The 26702-nt window shown below is 44.2% G+C and overlaps 1 protein-coding gene across 2 annotated transcripts in view; it reads left to right on the top strand.

The window, feature by feature from the left end:
• The window catches only part of ZZEF1 (zinc finger ZZ-type and EF-hand domain containing 1), a 92466-nt gene that overhangs the window by 46437 nt on the left and 19327 nt on the right, over window positions 1–26702 (top strand). For both annotated transcript variants that reach the window (XM_020882059.2, XM_070478894.1), the window contains exons 25-42: window positions 59–207; window positions 1901–2141; window positions 5062–5141; window positions 7634–7727; window positions 8674–9142; window positions 9761–9925; window positions 10373–10492; window positions 11195–11356; window positions 13196–13325; window positions 14979–15117; window positions 16994–17159; window positions 17758–18020; window positions 18828–18997; window positions 20950–21100; window positions 22507–22646; window positions 23000–23277; window positions 24081–24255; window positions 24976–25108. In XM_020882059.2, the coding sequence (XP_020737718.2) occupies window positions 59–207; window positions 1901–2141; window positions 5062–5141; window positions 7634–7727; window positions 8674–9142; window positions 9761–9925; window positions 10373–10492; window positions 11195–11356; window positions 13196–13325; window positions 14979–15117; window positions 16994–17159; window positions 17758–18020; window positions 18828–18997; window positions 20950–21100; window positions 22507–22646; window positions 23000–23277; window positions 24081–24255; window positions 24976–25108 (3225 nt within the window). The remainder of the gene's footprint in view (window positions 1–58; window positions 208–1900; window positions 2142–5061; window positions 5142–7633; window positions 7728–8673; window positions 9143–9760; window positions 9926–10372; window positions 10493–11194; window positions 11357–13195; window positions 13326–14978; window positions 15118–16993; window positions 17160–17757; window positions 18021–18827; window positions 18998–20949; window positions 21101–22506; window positions 22647–22999; window positions 23278–24080; window positions 24256–24975; window positions 25109–26702) is intronic.

Raw genomic sequence — 26702 nt, 5'->3', positions numbered from 1 at the left:
TTCTCAGTATATTAAGAGAAAAATAGAACTCTCATAAACCTTCCTCTTCTCTTTGCAGAGTTAGGCAGTAACATGGCAGTACCTCAGGCAAAAATGGCATTAGTCCTAAACTCCCCCTTGTGGAAACCTGTCTTCAGGCACCAAATACATCCAGAGTTGGGATTAGAAGCAAGCTGGCCCACTCACCCACCCCAGGATAATAAGGAGGTATTTACTTTTCACTTATCTTTGTATTTGGAATGAGAAATGTTTACTAATGTTTATTACTTTAAATTATAAGCATTTGTGTATGTATCTTATCACCCTGCACGAAGCTGTTAGCTCCTCGAGGGCAGAAACTATCCCTTGTTCATTGGGGTCCTCACAGGGGCCAGTGTCACGGGTGTTCAGAAGTATCAGCTGCCAGACTCTGCAGCGGTCATACAGTAGGTGCTCAGTAAATCTCTCTTGATGGCCTTGTTTAAATGAGTTGAGTTTATTTCCTGTGCCTGCTGAGTCACACTTAAGAACAGATGGTGTATGCTATGCTAACTTGTTCTCCACAAGACAGTAGCACATTATTTAGGCTTATAATATTATAAACTAAACAAGTTTGCCCACTAAATCTTTTCATCTCTCTGTCCCCCTCTCTCAGTTCTACCACTTTTCTCCCTTCTTCCCACTTTCCCCCACCCCAGTTCTTCAGTCATTAGTGGCTGGATCCAGGGACTCTTCCTTAACTTCTCTGCTCCTTCAGACCCTTTCTTCTTGTATTCCGTGGCAGTCCACTGTCTTCTCTTACATGTCTCCACTCCCCCTGCCTCCTTTATTGACCTGTCTTCTTCCTTCTATAAAAAGTGGGCTTCATTCAGGCTTTCTCTGCTTTCCTGAAACCCACCAAGACATTATCCTGTCTCCTCTCTTCTGTCGTCACATCTGTGTGAAAAAAACCTAAGTAATCAGTTTCCAGCCCTGGTTCTTCTCCCAGGCTCCAGTCACATATGCCTATCTTCCTGTTAGTACTTCCATTTCAGTGTTCTGACTCCCTTTAACTCAGACGTGTAAAACCAGGATGTCTCCCCGGACTGTTTGCTCCTGTTACTGTCATTATTGTTCTCCCAGGCATAAGCCATTGTAACCTAGCATCACCTTTATCCCCACCTTGTTCTCCCCTTTCCTTCCAGTCAACTGCAAGCCCTGTGGATTCTTCCTTGAGATCTCTTTCCGTTTTCTCTGTCTCCATCTTTATCCAGGCCCTCATCTCGCACTTGCATTGTTACATTGGTACCTACCAAGTTTGTTTTTTTTCTTTTTAAATCACTGCATTATCTTGTCATTCCACTGCCAAGCACCATTAATGGCTCCCCATTGCCCACAGGGTGAAGTCTAAACTCCTCAGTGTGACAGTCAAGGCTCTCTACAGTCTCCTTTCACCTTACCTATCTGACTCTAGTTCCCACCACTCCCCAGCTGAGACTTCAGGCCAGGTCAGTCTCCCCACTGGCTCTTAACTTCTGCTAATGGTTGTGTTCCTCAGGGCCAAACCTGCCCAGTCTTCAGGGTCCAGACCAAAACCCATCCCCTCCAGAAGGCTTTTCTTAATTACTGTAACCTGCCAGGAGCTCTCTCCTGTGAATTCTCAGCATTGGTGTCCCTTCTAGGCATTTGGCACTCAATAATCTTTATGCTTTATGGTAGTGGTAGTTTAAATGCTTTTAACGTTTTATTTATGTTTACCTTTTTTTTTTTTTTTAAATAACCCATGTGTCTGTCTGATTCCCCCCCCAAATAGACTGAAACTTCCTGAGAGTATGCACTGTGTTTTATACTTCTGCTTTGGCCTAGTAGTCGTTCAGTAAACTTAATTTTTTTTAATGAATATGTTAAACAGGATGGTTTTTCTTGTTTTTGTTGTTCTCAGGTTAAGAACATCCCTGATGATCCCTGCCATCAATTTCTTCTTGACTTTGCACAGTCAGATCCTGCCCAGAACTTCTGTGGGCCATATTCAGAACTTTTCAAAGGATTCATACAGGCATGTAGAAAACAGGCCCCAAAGACAGATATAGTTGCTGGTTCCACTATTGATCAAGCTGTGAACGCCACCTTTGCTGCTCTGGTGTATCGCACTCCAGACTTATATGAGAAGCTGCAAAAATATGGTAACTTATACTACAGGGAATATTTTTGATCTGAAGGCCAATTGCTAAGTTTTAAGAAAGCTTTTTCTTAAGTGAAAATTTTAAAATAGTTTGGAACATAAACATCCTTCTACAACTATAGACTTCATCTTGTCACTCCTGCTGTGCCAATCAAGAGATTTGTGACCAATTTATAGTCAGCAGATTGCAATATATATAGCAAGTAGCCTTGGGTTTCCTCATCAACAGGTAATTGGTCTTTATCCAGAATTCTCATGGAAGACTGCTGAGAAGTTTAATGGAAAGAAAACTTAACTTGGGTTGTAGTTCCAGCTCACAAACCAGAAGTTGTGCAGCTTCAGATTAATCAGATAACCTTTGTGCACCCGAGTATCCTTATCTATAAAGTTTAGAGTTGATAATCTCTAACATGTTAAGAAATTCCAGTCAAAACCAAAGATGTTTTGATAATTGAACGTGCTACTAACCAAGAGGGAAATGCAGGTATTAACTCTTATCTTTAGACTTGCAGCTTCTTGGTAGCATAATCCCTGCTCAGCTTCCTTTGTCAGTAGCTGGCTCGTTGCCATTTCTTTTCCTCACGTCTCTTAGGGATACCATCTCTGTGTATTTACAGAACGTGCAGACTAGAGCCTTAACGGGACCCACAAAGAGGGAGGGCCTCTCCCTACTCATAGTCTTTCAGGGGAAAAACCATTTCAGACCCAGTGTAAAGACAGGGTATGGCTGTCCCAAGCACTTTGGCAGGATGTCTGTTCTTTCCATGGTGCCAATGAAATTAGCAGAAACAAATGCTTCCTTCCTTAGAGTAGATAATTGATTATTGTTCTAATTATTATTATTACTACTAAGGATTTTATTAGCACTGCTACCTTTATTGCTTAGTTCTTTGTGTCTCACATTGCAGAGTTTATTTCCTGAGGTCTAAAACATCTCAATTACTCGCTCAAGCCTTAATATTTCCTTTAAGAAGCTGCTCAAATAAATAAAATTACACCGAAGCATGAGTGACTTAAGGAAACAGCTGTCACATGGAAGAGTGTTATCTCTGCTATTGGATGGGGGTGAACTGACATCATCATGGTTTTGGGGAAAAAAAAAAATTCAGTGTATGTTTTCATAGTCAAATTGTAGCAAGAGAACTTGATAATCTTTGTTACCTGTGCAGGCTGTCAGTGGAAGGATAAAAGCCTTGTGAGTAAAAAGCTGAGATACAGAAGGTTTCTGGCTGGGGGAGAGGTCCTCCAGCTCTTTTTCCAATCATGTTCATAGCTATCTGCTGTTGAGATACACACAATCAAGTGTGGGAACAAGAACTATTTCACTGTGTACAAATTGTTTCTAGAATACCTACCACTTTTGCTTTGAAGGAGGCACAATTGGTCCCAGTCCTTTCTGTCCCTGCCTCTAAGGGGCTATTTGTGGATTCTTCAAGACTGATCTACATTGAGAGTGGTCCTTGTCTTGCTAACTTGCTTATCTTTGTCTAAAAATTTGTCACCCTTTGGGTTAGAAATTTTCAACTAGACTGTAAGCTGTTTGAGGGCAGGGGCCATCTTTGTTTTTCTCAGCATCACATTCCCAGTACCCGATACAGAGCCTGGCACATTCTAGGTATTCAGAAAATTCATTGCATCAACATTGGGTCAACAGAGAGTATCACCCTGTTCTCGTATAGTATCCTTTGCTATTTATTTGTTTTAATATTTATCTATTTGGCTGCGCCAGATCTTAGTTGCAGCAGGCAGGATCTTCAGTTACAACGTGCAAACTCTTAGTTGTGGCATGTGGAATCTAGTTCCCCGACCAGGGATTGAACCTGGGCTCCCTGCATTGGGAGCGTGGAGTCTTAGCCACTGGACCACCAGGGAAGTCCCTCCTTTGCTTTTAAGATAAAAAGAAGGGACAGGCCTCATAGGATTTATTACACAAAAGAAACCTTAAAAATGTTTTTTTTCTAATTGTAAAAATAATACCTATTCATGTAGAAACCTACAAAGTACAAAAAAAGCTTAAAGTAATTATCAACTGTAATTTCACCACTTCAAGAACATTTTTCTATGGTCATTTTTCTTTGTATCTTCCTGGCTTTTTTATTTAGTTATATACATACGTATATGTACATACCATGTTTTTACTATATATGCTTTGTATTTTTTATTTTTGAAATTATTTATTTTATTCTATTTGTCTGTGCTGGATCTTCACTGCTTCGTGCAGGCTTTCTCTAGTTGTGGCAGTCAGGGACTACTCTTAGTTGTGGTGCAAGGGTTTCTCATTGCGGTGGCTTTTCTTTTTGTGGAGTCACAGATGCTAGGGCTCACGGGCTTCAGTAGTTGCAGCACATGGGCTCAATAGTTGTGGCTTATAGGCTCTGGAGCATGGGCACAGGCTTAGTTGCTCCACACCATGTGGAATCTTTCCAGACCGGGGATCAAACCCATGTCCCCTGAGTTAGCAGACAGATTCTTATCCACTGCACCACCAGGGAAGTCCTGTATACTCTTTTTAAATAATTTAATTTTGTATATACTGTTTCATAACCAACCTTTTTCACTTAATATACACCATGAATCATGAATTTTTTTCATGTTAATAATTCTTATTTTTAATAATTTTTATTTTGCTTTTACTATTTTTTATATTTTATATTTTACCTTAATATATTTATATTTTACCCTTAATAGTATATCCATTTCAGATGCTTTTCATTTGAAAAAAAGTTAGTTTGAAGTAACAGAGAACCCATTACAGGTGTTTGTAGTTCACTGATGGTTTTCTACCCCCAGGCCTCTCTTAGCACACACGATGTGCAAGTGTCAGGGGAAGAGGTTTCCTGTGCGGAGATTGGGAAGTGACTTTGGGCTTAATGTTGCAGTAGTGAATTGTGTTAACTGAATGTAACCTCTCCTTTCCCCAGTAAACAGCGGGGGCAAGACAGCCTTGAGTGAGGAGTTTGCACAGGTGTATTCCTTGGCTGATGGGATTCGAATATGGATGGTAAGATGTTCTTTTGTGATTTTTATATATTTTGAGTTTTTCTACCATATCTTTGAATTAAGGTAAGTAGCTGTCTTCTCAAGAATATAACTTTAGGAATGCTTTTCAGAACTAAAGTTCAGTGATGCAAATGGATAAAGGATAAAAAATAATTTAGGACCCTTGAAATCATAATTTGGTGAATATTAGATTGTCAGAGTACACAGGAGTCAGTTGAGCCCCCCTTACTTGCCTTCTTCTGTAACCCAAAGGCTGCTTGGTGGAACCTAACCTGGTAGACTAGGAGAAAAAGCATTGCGTTAGATTCTGAACAACCAATGGTGGTTTTAGGCAGAGAGGAGGCCTTTCTCAAAGGAGAGGGCTTTCTGCATTTTGGAAAAGTAATTCTGCAGCATTCTTTGTGACAGCAATAAACTTGGAAGAGCAAGACATTCATTCATAGGAGATATTATATTAATATTGTACTGTATTACAGTGAAAGTAAATGAAATAGAGCTGCCTTTATTAGCATGGATGGTGCTCACAAGTGTGATGATGAGCAAAACATAGCAAGTTGTAGAAGGCATAGGTATGGTATTCCTCAAATAAAACTTAAACATAAACCAGATCTCTGTCATGTACATAAATACATAGTAAAATTACACAAATGCATGGAAATGATAAACAACAAGTAAAAGAGAATTCTTTTTATTTCTTAGGTGTGGAGATGAGTAGGTATATGTTAGTATTATTTATATATATATATATTTACAACCATCTTAAATATTGTATAGTAATTGAGAAAGCAATCTTAAAATGAGTAGAGGATGGATAATAAGATTGAAAGCTAGAGGGGACTTCCCTGGTGGTCCAGCAGGTTAGACTCTGTGCTTCCATTGCAAGGGGCATGGGTTCAATCCCTGGTTGGGGTTGGGGAACTAGGGTACCACATGCTATGAGGCCAAGAAATTAAAAAAAGAAAAGAAAAAGCTTGAATGCAGGAGACTAGTTGTGATAATTAAATGAGGATGGCTTCTGCTACTTGGGAGGTAAGATAATTAGACTGTGTGATTGACGGGTATGATGAAAAGGCAGATGGAATTTAGGACTGTTCCCGTGTTCCGTGTTCCTGGTAGGGGTGACTTGGTGAGTGGGGAAAGTATTAACCAGAGTAGGAAGAATGGTCTTGGATCTGGGAGTAGGGAGCTAAGTTCAGTTTGGGACATGTTAAATATGAGGACACCTAGGTTATCTAAGATACCTAGCTGGAGAATTTAATAAATGTCAGATAATATACATGTCAAGGCAGAGATAAGAATAACTTCAAATCACTGGTAATAGGTTTTTTTTAAAAAAATTTGCATTTTTCTAGGAACATACAGCCTTGGACAAAGTCCCCGATGATAACATAGTTGGTGCTCAATGTAGACTAGATAGATAGGTGGAGACCCTAATGAACAGGATCTCTTAAAGGAAACTTAAAAATATCATCATCAGAATGGTGGGAGGAGAATCAGTGTACTGACAGTGTATTGACAGAGAAACCAAGGCAGTTGTTTAGTCGTTCAGTCATGTCCAGCTCTGTGATCCCGTGGACTGCAGCACGCTAGGCTTCCCTGTCCTTGACTGTCTCACGGATTTTGCTCAAACTCCTGTCCATTGAGTCAGTGATAGCATCCAGCCATCTCATCCTGTGTCGCCCCCTTCTCCTCCTGCAGTTAAAGAAAGTGTGTCTGATAAAGTCAGCTCCCACAGACAGCTGAAGGGAAAACGGTTTGGCAATTGGGACAAAGCATATTGTAGACTATGCTCCTGGTTCAGCATAGGACAGACTGCAGATGACTGGACAAGATGCCAGCCTTCTCATTTAAGACCCTGGTCTCCATACATCATTGGTCTTCTGCCTGGGCTGTCAGCACCGTGGCCCACACTGTGACCATTGCCTGTGCTGGTACTAGGAGCACCATTCTCCGCCCAGCAGTCTTAGCATCACTTAGAGGCAGTCTCACCTTCAGAGCAGGATAGAGATCAAGTTTTAGTTCAACCTCTGCTGCAAACTGGATGTGTGATTTTTTTCCACACCACACAGCTTGCAGGATCTTAGTTCCCCAACCAGGGATCAAACCCATGCCACTTACAGTGGAAACACAGAGTCCTAAAGGCTAGTCCTAACCAAGACCTCACTTCTTTATTAGTAGGTCAGTTTTAGGTAAGGGCCCCTCCATCTCCAGCGTTCTAGAATTTTTTAAAGAATAGGGTCATGGTTACAAATCCCTCCCATATAACACATAGTTGAAAAGGAGGTAGTTTTGCAGATAGACCTTTAAGCAGCTTCAAATTCTGGATTATTTCTAGGACAAATGAAAACAGTTCAGTCCTGTGTCCTCACCATAGGGCTATAAAGTTCTCTGGAATCTCAACACTGTGTGCTTTTGAAGTGTTAATAGTTTGCTGTGGCTGCTCTTTCTGCCCTGTCTGGACAACGTAACCATGTGGCTCAAACCCTCCCCCAGTTAGAGATGAAGCAGAAGTCCCTGATGAACCTGGGGAGCGAGGCAGAAGAACCGCGTGGGATGGAAACTGCTGAGGTGAACCCCGAGAGCCTGGGTGAGTACCTGCTCCAGCTGTCATCTCTGATTTAGTAGGAAACCAGCGACCCATCTTTTGGGTTAGTTTAGTTGAAGCAGCGTTTACCTAGAGAAGGTAACACAGGCACTAAAGGTCTTTTCCAAGAACATGTCACAAATAGGGAAGTGCCAGTTGTTAATTGTTCATTGTGTGTGTGTGTTAGTTGCTCAGTTGTGTCCAACTCTTTGAGACCCCATGGACTGTAGCCCACCATACTCCTCTGTCCATGGAATTCTCCAGGCGAGAATACTGGAGTGGGTCACCATTCTCTTCTCCAGGGGCTCTTCCCAACCCAGGGCTCGAACCGGGGGCTCCTTCATTTGCAGGCAGGTTCCTTACCATCTGAGCCACCAGGGAAGCCCAGTTGTTCATTAACATGATCCAAATGGAGCCTTTTTAAAAAATACCTCTCCTAGGCACCAAGTGCTTTTTGAGCTACAGCTCATTATGTTTTTCAAAAAGTGTGTGTTTCTTGGTAATGTTATTACTTAAAACTCTCTTTAGTGAAATACACTGAAGATTTTGCAGAGGAAATAATGTGATGCCTGGGATCTGCATGGAAATAATCCAGGGGGTTGTGGCAGGTGGAGGGGGTGGTATTGGGAAAGACTGTCCTTGGATTGATAGCTGTTAAATCTGGGTGAGGGGTACATGGAGGACTCCTTATACTAGTCTCTCTATATTAGATTAATGTGTGTGAAAATATGCACAATAAAACTTAAAGTGTGCTTATAGTGTTAGCTTCTGATGTGTATGAGAGAAAATATGATCCCTTCTGCCGGTAGATGTGTACATCCCTGTATTATTGGAGGTATTTCCTGTCCTAAATTGTAGACTTTAAGTAGATTATTTTCAATTCCAAAGTAGGCAACAAGTTTCATTTGAACTTTTTTTTCGTTCTCCTTCTTGCTTTTTTCACATTCAGCAAAAGAATGTTATCAGAAGAGTCTTCTACTGTTGAAATTTTTGCCCACGGGTGGAGGTTCAAAAGAAAGCTGTGACAGATCGGTGGCCATGGATGACACAGATCACCTGCAGCCACTGGACAAGCGCCAGAGGACAAGCTCTGTGCTGGAAGAGCACTTCCAAGCCTCGGCATCGCCCACTGAAGCAGCGCCCCCCACTATGGGAGACCAGAGCCCCAGCCCAGACGTGCAGCCCACGCTGCCCCCCAGCGGAGGCCCGCCTGCCTTGGAAGTGTCCTCTGTCCCAGCAGAGGAGCCCTCATCACCTTCCACTCCCACCCGGCGGCCTCCCTTCACCCGGGGGCGACTCCGGCTGCTCTCCTTCCGCTCGATGGAGGAGGCCAGACCGGCACCCACGGTGAAAGAGAAGTACCCAGTGCTGAAGGACCTCATGGACTTCATCAAAGATCAGTCACTCTCCCACGAGAGGTGAGCACCTCTTTTCAGCTGCAGGTACCCAGTCTCATCAAAGACTCGAAATTCATGTTATTCATAAAAATGAGCAAATGCTACTTGAAGGACAGATCAAGATTTGTCTCAGAATCTTCAAGAAAAAAGCTTTTTTTAAAAAAAGAGGTATTTTTTTCACTTGAGATTTGTACATTATGCTATATGTAAATTTTATCTCAATAAGGTACTATTTGGATTAAAAAAAAGAAACATTTGGTAGCTGCCAAAATAAATCTGTCTTATTTTAACCCTGGGAGAAGTTTTGGATTTTATGTTTTCTGACAGCGTTACTTGTCAGTGAGTCTACACCTCTGGAAGTGTTGCATGTTTTAATTTCCTATCTGAAGTTAGTGCTGTTTACCACAGAGGCAGAGTTCCTTTTTAATTAATTAATTGTTTAACCTGAGTCATTGGGCTTCCAAACAGTGAGGTGATTTGTAATGTTGCTGAGTAATGACTAAAAGTAGCAAACATGATACCTCACAGTAGTATTTCCTTTTTACTAATATGGCCTCAGAACTCTGGGCGGGGATCTGTTTTCTTTCTGCCCCAGCTTGCGAGTTTTCTGGGTGTTCCTGACTTGAGTTCTGTCTCCAGTGTTGTAAAGGTTCTCTCCTTGAGGAAGGCCCAAGCCTGGAGCATCCTCGAGGTGCTGAGGATCATCCAGTGTTGTACCGAGTCCCTTGGGCAGCCTCACTGTTTCCACCCGCCTTACATCCTTTTCCTGTTGGAACTCCTCACCTGCCAGAAAGAGTTTACCAAGTAAGTCCAAAGTACGAGGGATCGAACCCACGTCTCCTGCTTTGGCGGGCAGATTCTTTACCACTGAGTCACCGGGAAAGCCCTGAACTGCTTCTTTCACACCCAAGTAAATAAGTCAAGAAAATGAAGATAAGAGGAGAGGATTAAATTTGTGAAGAATACTTCACATAGTACCAGGCACTCTGGTAGTGGTGGGAAGGGTGGTTTTTATATTAATAAGGAAAGATTAGTAATAGTCATCTCCATACTCCTGGTGGGTGGCCTTCTTGACACAAGCAGATGAGTCATTGCTGTTTTGTCTGCTTACTTTCTGCAGTTGTTTTATTTACTTAAGTTTCTCCACCACTTTGTTAGCTTGCTTCTTCTTCGCTCTTTTCATGTAAGGAATAATGATTATTAAGTAAATGTTTTGGCCATTAAGTGATTGGTCATGTCTTCTGTTTATAGTTATTTTGGACACCTGGAAGGCTGTGGTGCAGATCTACACAAAGAAATTAGAGACACTTACTATCAGTTTGTTCTGTTTTTGGTCAAAGCAGTCAAAGGATTCAATAGCAAAAATGACAGGTATGAGAGAGTTTAATATGATTTCTAGAGAAAAATCTTTTCCCTTTTTTTCTGACTTTTAAAGAAATGCATGTCTAATGTTAAAAATACAGAAAAGCACAAAGAGTACAATAAAAATAACCTCTAATCTTGCCATCTAGAGCTAGTTGCTAATGTTAACTTATCAGTATTATTTTCTCCCAGCCTTTTTTCTCTATGGTATATACAGTTTTTTTAAAGCAGATGGGTCTTGGTTCATCTAAGAATCTGTAACCTGTTATTTCAGTTTTAAAAACTTAAAAGCCATTCCCCAGTCTCCTCCATAGTAAGTGGTATAGACATAAACCTTAAATCAAATGGTTCTTCTCTACATCTGAGCGGCATGACCCGGGCTCATTGGGGCTGGCCCTGATCTTGCTGTTGATCAGAGCTGAGTTGTGTTATTCAGTCTTTTCCCATAAAATGTCCCCTGTGGTAGTCCTGGCAGGGTGGAAACCTTGCTACTTGATGCTTTCAGAACTCTTTTGCTTAAGATGTTCTTTGAAGAGGGTTTATATGGAGTCTGAGAAATTTGAAAAGATATCGTAGGGAACCCAAACCAGCAGTCTGGGGTTCCCTCCGCTTTCCACTGACAGACATACCAGGTCTCTGACTCGCACTGTTTCTGTCATCCTCATGGGTGACGGGCAGCTTTGGTAACTCTCACCTTCACGGCCTCTTCAGGTCCTTGCTGCCTGCCCTGTCCTGCATCCAGACGGCCCTGCTGCACCTTTTGGACATGGGCTGGGAACCCAGTGACCTCACCTTCTTTGTTGGCATTCAGTTGCCAGATCTCCTCATGAAAATGTCACAGGAAAACATAAGTGCCCATGACAGTGTGATCAGGTAAGGACTCGCTGTGTGCTCTGCGGTCCCTTCGGGAGCTCGTGAAGTTCAGGGATCGTGGCAGCAGCACAGAGGTTCAGAGCTCAGGCCTGGAGCTGGGCTGTCTGAGGAGTTTCCCGTCTCTGCCACATCCTCACTGGATGACCTCAGACAGCTTCTTAAACTCCTTTGTGCCTCAGTTTCCTCATCTTAAGAACTGGAGGTAATAACAGAATCTACCTTATAGGATTGCTGTGAGGAACAAATGAGTTCTCAGTGTTCGGCATGGTGTCTGGGGCATGGTGGTGTATAAAAGTTGGTAGCAGTGGTGCTGTGAACTTAGCATGAGCATCTTCCTTGTTTGTGGAGATCCTCATAGAACTTGTTGAATTGAAGAATCCTTTTCTGTATTTTTTTGTTCTGTGTGTGTGGTTTCCAGCCACTATAACCTCTTGTACATTGTAAGGACTTAAGGTATCAGGGGAAAAAATAGTAACAAAGGTTTTTTTTTTCTATCCACTTATTCTTTTATATTATTATTATTTTTTAAAATATTTATTTGATGTATCGGGTCTTGGTTGCCACACTCGGGATCTCTGATGAAACAGACAGGACCTGTCGTTATGGCGCACAGGCTTCTCTGGTTTCAGCTTGTGGGCTTAGTTGCCCTGTGACTTGTGGGATCTTAGTTCTGCAACCAGGGATCGAACCTGCATCCCCTGCATTGGAAGGCGAATTCTTAACCACTGGACTGCCAGGGAAATTCCTCCCTTCCACATCTAATGAACGTCTTTCCACCCTACTCAAGTCCACGTACTCATTAATCACACGTCTGTAGAAAAGAAAGAGAAGAAAGGGGAAAGAAGAGCAAGAGGAGAGAATCAGGAGGAAATGAACGATCTGCGTCAACACCTATTTTCCCTCTCTCAGAAGAGATATATTCCCTCTCTCAGAAGTAGGAAAAAGGAGATAGATTATAAGTGATCCCCTCGTTTACCAAACCTCGGCCATTGCCCTGCTGTCAGAGGGTGCTCTTGGCAGAGGGGGGGACCCACAACAGGAGGAAGGGGTTGGGGGATCAGCTTTAAGCTATCAGTCTGCTCCTTGTTTCAAGCTTCACCTGCAGCTACATGAGCCAGTCCTTGAGAGTAGGGACTGCACCTTCCCCACCAGTTCCCACTGGTGGGCCCCTGGCCCAAAGCTCAGAGTGAGTAGCCCTGAAATCAGTTAATTGGAACATGTCAACAAACAAATGTGTCTGTGTCAGTTGGTAGATGCTTTGCATTTGCTGTCGAGTAAATACTTTTGTATTTAAAATTCCAGTTGCTGAAACAAGCTATTGACTGAAATTATGGAAATCTATACTTTTGCCTCTAAGAGGAATCCCTGAGATTATTTGTTAAACTTGAGGAAACTGAGGACCAGGGCCGAGTGCCATGTCCAGGTCTTACAGCGGCCAGCGAGAGAGCCGAGGCCCTGGGGTCTCCCAACCCCCTTCTCGAGCTGCTGCCACGGGTGTGCTGAGCATGTCCAGTTCACACCCGTTTTTTGGTGGCTGGCACATGGTAGGTTCACCACAAATGGTTGTTGAATGGGCTTTTGCCATGTAGGTACAACCTTTCAAGCTCCAATTCCTCACCTACTTTAGTAGGCTCTGGAAGGGCCTCCCCCACCCCTTTTTATTGGTATGTATCTATCAAACATTTGGCAAACCCTGGGGCTTTGAAAACCAGATTGCCTTCTTGCTCTCAGAAGTCTCTAAGCGCCTCGGGTACTAGACCAGTAGGACAGTCTGCTAACCTGCACTTGCCTTGATTTCTGGCAGAGGCATGCTTTTCTCTGTTTATGTCCTTTTTTCAGCCAATGGAGTGAAGAAGATGAGCTTGCTGATGCCAAGCAGAATTCAGAATGGATGGATGAGTGTCAGGATGGCATGTTTGAGGCCTGGTATGAAAAAATAGCCCAGGAAGATCAAGAGAAGCAGAGGAAAGTAAGACCTCTCAACGAGGGTAATCTGAAGTGATTTGCTAGGAGTTTGGAGACGAAAGCCTGCATCGGGGCATGCCAGTAGGCTCTCTCCTGAGAGGGCTCCAGGGGGTAGTCAGTACCCTAGTGAGTGGCTGTCACTGAGCCTGGTCTTTTAACCCGAGGGTCCTAAATCCTGGCTTGACCACACTCAGGAGGCAGTGGCTCCCTCCCCTAGAACTAGATTCACAGGAAATTGGCTCATGAAGCTGAAGTAAAATAATTAGGTGCCAGTTTATTAATTTACAGTGAGAAACAGAATTCCTAAAGGCCCTGGACTCTGGTGTCCTTGGTACATACTTTTCCTGTAGGCAAGCAACACGGGAAGGCACATTTCAGTCAGAAGGTTGCCTGGTGAGCATGGAAGCAGCCATATGTGCACAGAATCAGTTACCTGATTCCCATATGTCATCAGGCTCAGCCAACCTAACACATCCATCTCCACATTGGGGGTTTATCTGTCACTACCACACTACACCAGGTGTCTGCTGCCTCAGATGCATTCATTTTCTTAGCTTGTGTACCTACTATGTGCCACTTACCTCACTCATGTAGCTTCTCTGCAGTGCTTGGATCGAGCACACAAACTTGGCCTTTGTGATTTCTCTCTCTTATATGTTAATACCTTATTGGGAGCCATTCTCTAGTCCTAAGGTGGCTTGGCATATTTGCTGTGTTCTACTGCTATATGCTGACTCAGTGATTTATGTCCCTTATTTCCAGGCCGTAAAGATAAACTATCCTGTAGGGACCTTTTGGTAAAACTGTTTGCTTATGACATGGGGCCCTTAGTCTTTCCCCAGAAGTTTTTTCTCCTAAAATGCCAGCAAACAATGCTTCTCTTGCAGTGTTTCCTGTATCTGAACCCAACCCTTGTCCAGCCAAGTACCCAAGCCAGAAATCTGGATGCTGTTCTTGACCCTTCACTTTCGCTGGCCCCCATAACCAGTCAGCCCCCAAGGCTCCTCACCGGTACCTCCTAATACCGCTCAGATCTGCCCAGCCCAGCCCTTGTCAGCAGTCGGGGGCTGCTCTGACAGCCGCCGTCAGGGTCAGTCTCTGTGGCTCCAGTCTTGCCCACTCTGACCCATTCCCACTCAGTCACCAGGGGAGCTGTCAGAATGCTCACATCTGATCATGCTGCTCTTCCATCCCAGCCTCTTGCAGTTTAACCTTCCTAACTGTATCCAGTCGGCCCTGCTCCATGGTGTGCTCTACATTTGGAATTATTTCCAAGTGCACAAGCCCCCGGCTTGATCCTTTTGTGGTCTCCCATAGAACTTGCTATTGCTTTTATCCCACATGCTCATCACCTGCATCTCCACCCAGCTGATGCCTGTTTGCCCCTCAGGTCTCAGCTGAGTAATTAACTCTTTTTGAGAAACCTCCATGTGCTCTCTGAGCCTCCTGAATTTGGCTGCCCATACATCATACTGTATGCTGTCATCTGTTTCTTTAAAGGAATTCCCAGCTAGACACTGAGCTCCTTAGTCTTCCAATCCTAGCACCTAGTACAATGCCTGCAGTGTTTTAAGTGGCTGATGAAGGATGGATTGATGAATGAATAGTAGCCACATTAGAAGTCCGTTGGTTGATTGTGTTTTATTTCACCTTATAGATGCACATGTTTATTGCTCGCTACTGTGACCTGTTAAATGTGGACATCTCCTGTGATGGATGTGATGAGATCGCCCCCTGGCATCGCTACCGTTGTCTGCAGTGCAGCGACATGGATCTCTGCAAGACTTGCTTCCTAGGTAAAGTTCACGGCCTGAGTGTGCCATCACCACAAGGAAGAAGCGTTTCTATCTTCTATGATCTTATTATTTTTTAACCTTCCACTGTACAGTGACAACACTGCCCAGCAGTGTTCTCTGTCTTGTCGGCAAATATGACCTCACTTCCCCAGCCGAGTGACAAACTCCAGAGCTCTGTTACCTGACAAGCTTCCGCCTTCCTCGTCACTGGGTGTAGACACTTGATAAACACTCAGCACCAGTGAATGTCCATCCAGTTGAGTTTTCAGGAAATGATTTTGCCCTCTGAATCAGGCTGTTTACAAGAAGTAAAATACACACAAGCAAACTTCAGAAATTCTTGAATCCTCTCAACTGGCAGGTGCTGAGGCAAAGCAAGTTGACAGTAGTAAGCGGCTGAGTGCTGTTAGTGTGCATATCACCTGACTGTATAATATACAACCCCTGTCCCAGAAGCATTTACAGCTGTGGCAGGAGACAGGACCTGCTCACACAAGGTGTATTCCAGGATAGGAGTGTCCCTGCTGAGTTACAGATGAGCAGTGCACATTATTCTGGGAGAGTTCAGGAGGAGGGAAGGCTGCTGTTGAAGGGAAGCTGGTGGAGGAGGTGGGATGTGAAAGTGAAAGTCACTCAGTCATGTCCGACTCTTTGCAACCCCATGGACTATACAGTTGATGGAATTCTCCAGGCCAGAATACTGGAGTGGGTAGCCTTTCCCTTCTCCAGGGGATCTTCCCAACCCAGGGATTGAACCCAGGTCTCCAATGTTGCAGGTGGATTCTTTACCAGCTGAGCTACAAGGAAGCCCAAGAGTACTGGAGTGGGTAGCCTATCACTTCTCCAGCGAATCTTCCCAACCCAGGAATCGAACCAGGGTCTCCTGTATTGCAGGCGAATTCTTTACCAACTGAGCTATGAGGGAAGCCCCTAGGGATGTGAATTGGGCTTTAAAGAAAGTTAACAGTGGAGAGTGCATCATCCTAAGACTGAGCGAACCCACAGCCGGAGGAGTGAGCTTCTGTAGTGTGTTTTGACGGACTTACCAGTGTCCACAGCTGAGTGATGGATTGAGACAGCTTGGGCCCAGGTTATGGGATCCAGAGGTGCCAGTCTCAGGAATTGAATGAGTGTACAAACAGAAGGGGAAGTTTGCCACCAGGGTATTAACATGACCAGAGCTATGCTAGAGGAAGCTGGTTCTGTCCATGTAAGAGCTTCCTGTAGGAAATCACAGTAGTGACAAGGGGTTTCCTGCCTGGCCTAGCTTTCTGGCCGTGGGAACAGAAGTGGGTCAGAGGGGAGGAACATTCAGCAGAGTATGTGATGGGGCTCGGAGGCCCACTGGACTCAGAGTGAGAAGGCGACCAGAGCTGTCAGTCTCTTTCGTGACTCACATTCTTTCTCACTCAGTGGGTTTGGGGTTATGGAGTCTCTTTTCATCTATGATTCTGGAATGAAAAAGCAAATACCTGATAACTTCTCAGTGCCTGTTAACAAGAATACACCAATAGATGCTTAGATGTGTCTGGGGAGGGTTCATGGAAGATGGCTTACAAATTGGCATGAGGACTTGTGCTGCCAAATGGAGGTCATAGTGGGACTTGGTGATCTATTTGATCGGGCTCTGCATTGCACTGAAAAAGGGAGGTCAATCCATGGTACCACTGCTAAGAAGTTTCTGTGCCAAGAGTATTGTTCATATGCTGAGAACCACTGGGCGGAATGCACCGGTTTCTGAAAGAGGCCTGTGGTCCCTGACATCCTGAGCGATCTGTTGGGAGCAACTCTGCTTCTGGGTTTGGTTTGGGTTTGGAAACCAGCCCTTCTCAGAGCCCTTTGCCCAGTCCACCTCACGCTGCTGTTCTTCCCCCAGGTGGGGTGAAGCCTGAAGGCCATGGAGATGACCACGAAATGGTCAACATGGAGTTCACATGTGACCACTGCCAGGGTTTGATCATAGGCCGGAGAATGCACTGCAATGTATGCGATGACTTTGACCTGTGCTATGGATGCTATGCAGCCAAGAAATATTCCTATGGGTATGTCTCACATGACCTCCAGCCCAGCAAACTTCTTTTCATGTACTTGTTTGCCCTTTTTTAAAAAAACCTTACATTATAAAAAATTAAAAACATACCCACAAGTAAAAAGAATAGTACAATGAATCTTCAAGTCCCTTTTACCCAGACTCAGCAATAAGGAAGATTTTGCTATGTGTGCTTCGATTCTTTTTTTTTTTCCTTCTGCTTTGTTAAGGTATTTTAAAGCAAATTCCAGACCTTCAGTCATTTCTTTCCTACATACTTCATATCCATCTCAAAAAATTATGGGCATTTCCTCACATTAGCAAAATGCTATAAGCGCACCCTGTGAAGCTTCACAAAAATAAAGTCTTACTTCACTTGGTTTCCATGGACAGTCTTCTAAGGGTTGTGAAATCCTGAAATGGATTGTGTAGTGTTTGTGTTCGTTCATTTTTCTGAAGAAAGGGCCAATACCTATCTTGAAATTTTCAGTAACAGCCTTAGAGGTTACTGATGCCCACTTGTGACCATGCATGTGGTCCCCTGAGGTCCCATTCTCCTTTTTGGACACTCACAAGGGCCTTCAGGCCTTAAAAGTATCTTGCCTTTGCAGCCACTTGCCTACCCACAGTATCACTGCCCATCCAATGGTGACCATCCGGATCAGTGACCGGCAGAGGCTCATCCAGCCCTACATCCACAACTACTCCTGGCTGCTCTTCGCCGCCCTGGCTCTCTATAGCGCCCACCTGGCCAGCGCCGAGGACATGGATGGCGAAAAGCTGGACCCACAGGTCCGCAGCAGCGCTGCCACCCTGCGGAGCCGGTGCCTGCAGCTCGTCGGGGACTGTCTGATGCAGGCTCACCAGGGAAAAGGTAAGTGTTCCTCAGGCTCAGAAACCAAACCAGCCCTAAATTGCTCATGAAGGAATAGCCTCAGCAGAAGTGAAATGCAGTGCTCAATGTGAAGGTGTCAGAAATCGAGTTTTCCACAAGAGGTGCTCACCGTGGAGTGGAACTTAATTTTATTTATTTATTTATTTAAAAAAATTATTTTTATTGTTACTCTTATTTTTATCTTTCGGCCATGGCCCACGGGATGTGGAATCTAGTTCCCTGACCAGGGATTGAGCCTTCACCCCCTTTGTTGGCAACGCAGAGTCTTAACCACTGGACCACCAAGGAGGTCCCCTGGAACTTAATTTTAAATCTCCAGATGCATTTGAGAGAAACATTGGCATTATAAATTTCCTTCAGAATAACAGACCAACTCCTCACTCTAGTAAACATTAGGGAATCAGACTTGGATGAAGTAGCGGTGGGTAACCCTGGTACTTCAGATCTGTCTTGTTAACTGTTTGCCAGGGAGAACTTAAACCCTAGCTGTGTGGGGCTCATACAAGCTTCACGTCGGATTTTCTAAACAGGCAGTCCTCCTGTCTTTTGTCCTCTGCTGTTAACAAAGCACAGGTTGTCCCCGCTGTCGAGACTCCAGTGTCTGAAGTCAGGAGCTAAGTAGATGTGTGGGATGGGGACAGGGGGTTAGATTGAGTACTCTGGTTCAGCTTGTGGAGAAGCTCAGCCGTCTCTTTCCATATAGTAGTAAGGTGATTTATGGCATTTGCAGGGAATAACTGTCTTATAAAACTTTTAACCAACCTCTTTTTTGCTTCCCACGTTTAGGTCTTAAAGCTCTAGCTCTGCTTGGTGTATTGCCAGATGGCGGCTCTCCTCCAGAAAACCAGGCCCTGCCAGTCACTGCGCCCACCCAGACGTCAGAGGAGCAGCCAGGGAAGAAAGCTGTGCAGGCTGCCGCGGAGCCGGCCCACGCAGGCCCTGCTGGGCACCGCAGTGTAAGTACAGTCTTTCCTGTGCAGTCAAGAGGTGAGCCCAGAGCTGTCACGTGAGGGAGCAGAGCAGCAGTGTGAAGGGTCCAGGTTTGTGACCCAGTTTGCCGAGGTGTGGGTCCCTGTTCTGTCTGACTTTGGGCACATCACCACGTCTCTTCAGTAAAATGAAGGGAGACTAGTAGCTATTCCTTAGGGTTGTTGTGAGGATTTACATGCATCACACACACTGAATTAATGTCTCAAGTCCTCAAGGGTGTTTCTGGTGGTCCAGTGGTTAAGAATCCACCTGCCAGTGCAGGGGACACGGATTCAATCCCTGGCTGGGTAACTAGGGTCCCACGTGCCATGGGGCAGCTAAGCCTGTGCACAACTGGAGAGAAGCCCTCACGCTGCAACTATAGAATCCATGCGCTCTGGAGCCCCGGCGCCACAACTTGAGAGAGGCCCGCATGCCAAAACAAAGACCCCGAGTACCGCAGCTAAGACCCAGCGCAGCCAAAAATAAATAAATACATAAAGTGCTTAAAACAGTGTTCATGGTAGGTTCTATCAGTGTTTAACTACTCCTGTTCCCTGCCTCCTGTGGTTTTTTTAAGGATTGAGTAAGATTACACACCTAAAGAGGTTGGTTCCTTCCTGGCCCGCGGTGAACACTATATACGTGAAACTATTTTTTATTCAGTCAACAAATAGGTGATACTAAGTGCTTAGTACTTACCAGGTAGTTTATAAGAGTTTACCTGTGCTTGTTGAAGTAGAAGAAAAGCCTTCCTGGATCCAGATGGAACCTCTGACAGTGACACTGAAGATTGTTTTGTGCAAGAGCAAGCAGAGGTTCCATGATGCTGCCTTCAGAGCCAGAGTGGGTGCTGTCAGCACCCCGGCTTTGACTCAGGAGCTGCTGCTGTTTCTGTCTCCTTTCTCTGTCATGAAGGATCCCCATTGGTGTTTATCGCTCCCTGGGATCCTGTCGTCTTTTAGAGGAGGACAAAAGCAGAGATGGCAAAAGCTTGAAGATTCCATTAGCTTCGTTCAGCCAGAAAGCCAGCACAAGGACAGGCGATGTAATAACCTTCAAGCCTGCTGTGACCACAAAACCCTTTCTCCAGGCAGCATTGTTCCCATCCACAGATTGTAGTGGGACAGGGAAAGCATTATGAGCAGAGTCGGGGTAAATCAGCAGTCTTGTCTTCACCTTTGAGCCTGAGAATAATCATATCTTCTTGTGAGACCCAGCATCATATAATGTGCCACCAGTCAGCATGGCACTCCTTGTGTATCTACTTATTTACTTATTTTTATCAAAAAGGACTTGAATTTTTTTATTTAGTAGATTAAAATCTTAGTTTTTATTATTGATTTTGATGCTCAAGTTGTCCCATGTTTGGCTAGTGGAAGCTCCTTCCAGCTGGCTTTTGTGTCCTTTGCTATGTCTTGATTATTCCTTGAGCACTTTAATTTTTGATACTAAAAGAGGTTTCAGGCTTATCTTAGGCTTTCCCTGCCTGGGGACTGGAATCAGCCTTTTTCTAAGGAACCCCCAGGGTGTTCTTTTTATTCCTGAGGGATCCATACCTTTTGGGTCCTCTTACCATCAGTAGCTGTGTGCATGAAGGGTACCCTGCCCCTGGCTCTTAGTCTTCTATGTGGCAAATTGCAGTTTCTGCATCTCCTGCCTTGGAATGCAGATTCTTTTTTTTTTTTCCTTTGGCTGTGCTGCATGGGAATGGAATCCTGCTTCTCTGACCAAGGATCAAATCCACGCCTCCTGCCCTGGGAGTGTGGGAGTGTGGAGTCTTAACCACTGCGCTGCCAGGGAAGCCCCTGGAAGGCAGATTCTTAACCACTGGACTACGAGGGAAGTCCTTGGCTAGTGATTTTTTAAATTGTCTGAATGTAAAAAAATTAAGATTTCTTTCACATAAAAGTTTACTCACTCTCCAATTTGTTTTTAGGGGAAGAGAGATGCTCCTAAGGAAGTCAGACCTTTAGATAGCAAGCAGAGAAGTAAGGCCAGTGAAGGTGTATCATTAAGGAAGGATCCTTCCTGCCCGACTCAAATTTCAGACTCACCTGCAGATGCCTGCACACCTACAGGGCTTCCAGGTAAAAACTCTTTGACAATTACCTTGATCTCTTTCATCTTAAAATGCACACATACCCATCTCTGAGTTATCTCTTGCACACAATTTATAACTGGTTAGCACCCAAGTGTGCATAGTTTCTCAGTTCTGCCTCAGATAGTACTGATACCACTTCAAAAATCATCCTTCTTTCATCTTGTTTATCTAATTTCCTATCTTGTTTATTCCCTGATTTACTGAGTGCCTTCTGTGTGCCAAGCACTGTGCTAGACTCTGGGGATGAAGCAGGGACCAAGTCAGACAAATGGACACATAGCTCCTGCCCTCAAGAGGCCTGCAGCCTGGGAGGGTTTAAGACAGGGGTGCGTGTAACTGTAATTTGAGGTGGGATGTGCTTCTGTCCAGAAGAGAGGCCTGAGTGGGTGGTAGCAGTGATGGGGATCACTGAACAGGTTGCGTCCATATAAGGCCCTTGTAAAGAAGGCCTGTAGGTGACCTCAGTATTGCCGGGATTTGTTGGGGGGAGGAACACTCAGGGCAGAAAGGACAAGAGGAGCAAAGCCCCAGAGAGGAAATCCCCAAAGGAATCCATGGAGAGGTCTGTGGGGCAGGTGTGTAGGGAGTAAGGGGAGGGAGTGGAGCCCTGAAATGGGGAAGTGGAGAGGTGCATGCACCCTGCAGTGGAGGCCCTGGGCTGCCTGCTGGGGATGGTGGTGAGGTCAGAGCTGTACTGCAGGACAATTGAAGAGCCTGGAGATGGAGGTGCCATGGACCGAGGAGACTGGCAGCAAATGTCAGCCTCCTCAGGGCAACTTGGGGAGGCAGGGTCCTTCCCTGGTGCCCGTTCTGTGACAGAGGCAGGGCTGAGCACCCAGCGTCCTGCCCTGTCCCAAAAGGGGCTGATGCTCATCTCTGCAGATCATGATTCTAAGTTCAGGAAGCAGTCTGACACTCCATGTCAGTCCAGATCATCAAAACCTGCTCTGGTCTGATCCGATCTGAGGCTCAGCATCCTGATTACATATGGTTGCTTTAGCCATCAGGGATTTATTGAGTTGCTACTGTGCTCCGGAAACATTTCTAGGTGTTTGTGATACATTACTGGGGCCGGGGGGGGATTCTAGAAGGGAAGTCAAACAATGACCAACCAGTAAAAAAATGATATGCTGTGTTAAAAGGTAATTAGATGCCATGAGCACAAAAGAGCAGGGACTGGAGAGGGCAGAGGGGTTCGGGGAGATGGGAGGGCAGGCTCGACATTAAAACGGTGATCGGGACAGGCTTCCTTGAGTAAGACGTGTTCAGTAATAGGTTTTTAAAGTCTCGACTTGATGCTGTAGTGGCACAAGGCAGTACAGTGATTTACCTGCCTATTCATACATGCATGGAACCTGGCAAAATCTGATAGCTTGCTGTTTTATAACTCAGATGCTGAAAATTCAGAAGCATCCTCTCAGAAGCCCATTGAGGAAAAGGCATTTATTCCAAGCCCTGAGCAGGTGTTTGCGGAGTGTTCCCAGAAGAGGATTTTGGGGTTACTAGCAGCCATGTTACCTCCCTTAAACTCGGTAAGAGACAAAATGGCATTTAAAAAAAAGAGAAAAAATAAATAAAAAGAGAGAAAGTGCATGAGAGGGTAGTGTTATGCACAGAAAAAATTTTTGGAAAGCCATATACTGAAATGTTAATTGCGATCATCTGTATATCCCTGGGGTAAGAATATGAATTGGAAGTAAGATTGTAAGATGATGCCTGAGAATGTTTATTTTACATTCAGTTGTACCTAAACCATTTGTGAAAGACACTGCATAATTCCCCTGGCACCAGGCCAGTTATAAATAATACATGAAGACAATGGAGTGTTTAGTTGGTGTGGTTACCTAGATGTCTTATTGAACAGATTTTTCTCCTCTCTCAACAGGATCCCACAGTCCCCCTGATAGACCTGGAGCATGTGCTCCCGCTCATGTTTCAGGTCGTGATCTCAAATGCAGGCCACCTGAACGAAACCTACCACCTCACCCTGGGTCTCCTTGGCCAGTTAATCATCCGCCTTTTACCAGCGGAGGTAGATGCTGCCGTGACCAAGGTCCTCTCAGCCAAACACAACTTGTTTGCAGCTGGGGACAGTTCAGTCGTGCCAGATGGCTGGAAGACCACCCACCTGCTCTTTAGCCTGGGGGCTGTGTGTCTGGACAGGTAGCCACCCCCACTCTATCCCACCTTGGTGTTCATTTCTTTAGGTCGTTTATCTGGCTGTTGATTAATTTCAGCGTGCTTCGGTGCTATTTTTGCCCCTATGTTGTCTAGGGATCTTTGGTGAGAATAGAATTAGTTTTATTAGCAACATTATCAACTGATATTAAAGCTGTACTTAAAACCCACATTAGAACAGCTGTTGCCACCTGGGTTCTGTCTGCTGACTCAGCCTCTCTAGTGATATATATTCTGGTTTGTTTTTTCCTGAGAGTAATAGGTACAGGCTTTGAGGTTGAAGAAAATAGATCTATTTTCATTATAAAACCAATGCCTTGCACCTTGTCAGTGTGTCTGGTGCTATTTTATTCCCCCTACCCATCCCTGCCCCTCACCACTCCTTGCAGATCTCAGTTCCCTGATCAGGGGTTGAACCCAGGCCACAGTAGTGAAAGCCCAGAATTCTAACCACTAGGCCACCAGGAAACTCCCTGGTGCTTTTATAAATATATTTCCTTCCAAGCTGCTTTTCTGTGCATGAATGTGAGTATGCATAAGTGTACATTTGTGTGTGACCATTTATAGAGATTTTTAAAACCTTAACTATAGGCTGAGTATATAAGTAACAAATCTTGATGATTCCCCCCCACTTATCATTTTTGAAAAGCATCATTCTAGTAGTTTTTAAACTACTAACCAGTGAATGACTCGTTGACATGTTTATGGGTCTGCCTTGGAGTGTGGTGAGCTGATGCGTTGAATTTGGGGCCTGTGCACCACCACCTGATGGCGCTCTTGCCTTCCAGCCGCGTGGGCTTGGACTGGGCTTGTTCTATGGCGGAGATCCTGCGGTCACTCAACAGCGCCCCTCTGTGGCGAGACGTCGTTGCCACCTTCACAGACCACTGCATCAAGCAGCTGCCTTTCCAGCTGAAGCACACCAACATCTTCACGCTGCTGGTGCTGGTCGGCTTCCCCCAGGTATACCTCTCTGAAGGCCTCGTCTCCTCTTTCTGTCTTCATCAGGCATATCAAAGTCCCTATAGCATATATCCTTGGGAGTTTTTTTTCCTTACATAATTTGCTTTTACAGTACTGGTATATTCTCAAGATTTGGGGATGGTTTGTTCAACTTACATTTTTAACAGTTTAGCCAATTGACTCATTTTATTAGCCAGTAGTTGGCTTTGAATAATAGGTAACTAGTTGACTCATTGGAAAAGACCGTGATGCTGGGAGGGATTGGGGGCAGGAGGAGAAGGGGACGACAGAGGATGAGATGGCTGGATTGCATCACCGACTCGATGGGCATGCATTTGAGTAAACTCTGGGAGTTTGTGATGGACAGGGAGGCCTGGCGTGCTGCAATTCATGGGGTCACAAAGAGTCGGACACGACTGAGCAACTGAACTGAATACCCTATTAATAAGTTACAGAGAACTTCAGTATGATTGTTCTTCACTTTGGCCTTCAGCTTGATCTCATTTCTAATTTTCAACTAGTTGGAACAATGAAGGCTGTGAAAGCATGGCTTCAATCAGCAGGCACTTAAACAAGCTCTGTGTCAGGCCTGTGCCAACCCTGGACTTACAGATGGGAAGAATCCTGACCCTGACTACCTGTTGAAGTCAGTGGCACAAGCAAAAGAGACTGTGTTCTATGCGCTGCTGAGTTGCCTTTTCTTTCTCTGTCGTTGTTTAGGTCCTCTGTGTGGGGACTCGCTGTATATATATGGATAATGCCAATGAACCACATAATGTGATCATCTTGAAGCACTTTACTGAGAAGAACAGGGCTGTGATCGTCGATGTCAAAACCCGGAAGAGGAAAACAGGTCCCAAGCATAATTATTTTATCTAAGAATCAGAGCAAATTTTCTGTATATGCTAAAATCAGTTAAAATATCATTGTTCTTGCCCCTGCATATGAATTTTTTAAAAAACAAATTGTAGCTCTCTGAATTTCTTTTTCCTGGAGGAGGACATGACAACCCACTCCAGTATTCTTACCTGGAGAAACCCATGGACAGAGGAGCCTGGTGGGCTACAGTCCATGTAGGCTTGCAGAGAGTTTTGGACACAACTGAAGTGACATGTAACTTCTTTTTCCTCATCTATGAAATGATGTGGTTGAATTGGGATCACTTTGAAGGCTCTTTCTATGTTGTTATTTTATATATATGACTCTTTGTTTTGGGATTGGCCAGATGTTTAGGTTCTAAACATCTACTTTTTCCATTTGCCAGTATCATTTGTTTTCTGGTGGATAATTTGAACATATGGTGGCGACAGGAATGTAAAGTAACTTCATATAATTTGTATTGGCATACATGTCACTTTCCACTTTGCTTCATCAATAGGACAGTGAAGGTATATCATAAAGTGCCCTTTTGATTTAAATTGCCAAATCCCAAATGTTCTGGAATGTCTTATTATTATGTGCCCACATCTGCTCTTAAAATAATCTGCTTTATAATTTAGCTTTAGTATTAGGCACTGTTTGTATACAGTTTGATGTCAATGTCAAGGTTTATTTTATTTTTTTACATGTGAATCTCACTGTTCTAGGACCATTTGTTGAGCAGACTATTCTTTCTCCATTGAATCATCTTGGTAACTTTGTGAAAATTAATTGATATGTATATCTTGGTGTTTGTTTATGGATTTTATTATGTTCCATTAATCTATATATTGTATATTTGTCCTTACTTGAATGCCACCATTGTCTTGACTGTTGTTGTTTAGTCTGATTCTTTTGTGACCCCATGGACTGTAGTCCACCAGGCTCCTTCTGTCCACAGGATTTCCCAGGCAAGAATACTAGAGTAGTTTGCCATTTCCTTCTCCAGGAGATCTTCCTGACCCAGGGATCGAATCTGAGTCTCCTGCATTGGCAGGCAGGTTCTTTACCACTGAGCCACCAGGAAAGAAAGCCCTTGAGTGTTATAGATTTCTCTTGAGTGTTGAGAGAAAAATCAGGTCCTCCAACTTTGTTATTCTTCAAAATTGTTTTGGCTAGTCTAGTTCCTTTGTCTTTTTGTTTAAATTTTGGAATCAGCTTATCAGTTTCTATTAAAGAACCTGCTAGCGTTTTGATCAACATAACATTGAATCTGTAGATTCATTTGGGGAGAAATGATGTCTTAACAATACTGAGTCTTTTGATTCAGGAGCATGGTATATCTCTCCATTCACTTATGAAACAAATTTAGATCTTATAAAATGTAGATCTTTAGTTTCTCTGAACCTCGCATGGGGTATCAGCTGCCTTCCCTCATTCCTGATTTTGGTAATTTGCATCTTTTCTTTTTCATTGCATAGACTGCCTAGCCGGAGATTTATCCATTTATTTGATATTTTCCAAGGACTGGCTTTTGGTTTCTTTGATGTTTCTCTGTTATTTGTGATTGCTGTTTCATTCATTTCTAT

Source organism: Odocoileus virginianus, chromosome 17 (assembly GCF_023699985.2).
Source record: "Odocoileus virginianus isolate 20LAN1187 ecotype Illinois chromosome 17, Ovbor_1.2, whole genome shotgun sequence".
NCBI lineage: Eukaryota > Metazoa > Chordata > Mammalia > Artiodactyla > Cervidae > Odocoileus > Odocoileus virginianus.
Note: the sequence above shows the minus strand (reverse complement) of the source record. Positions and strands in the feature narration are given on the sequence as shown.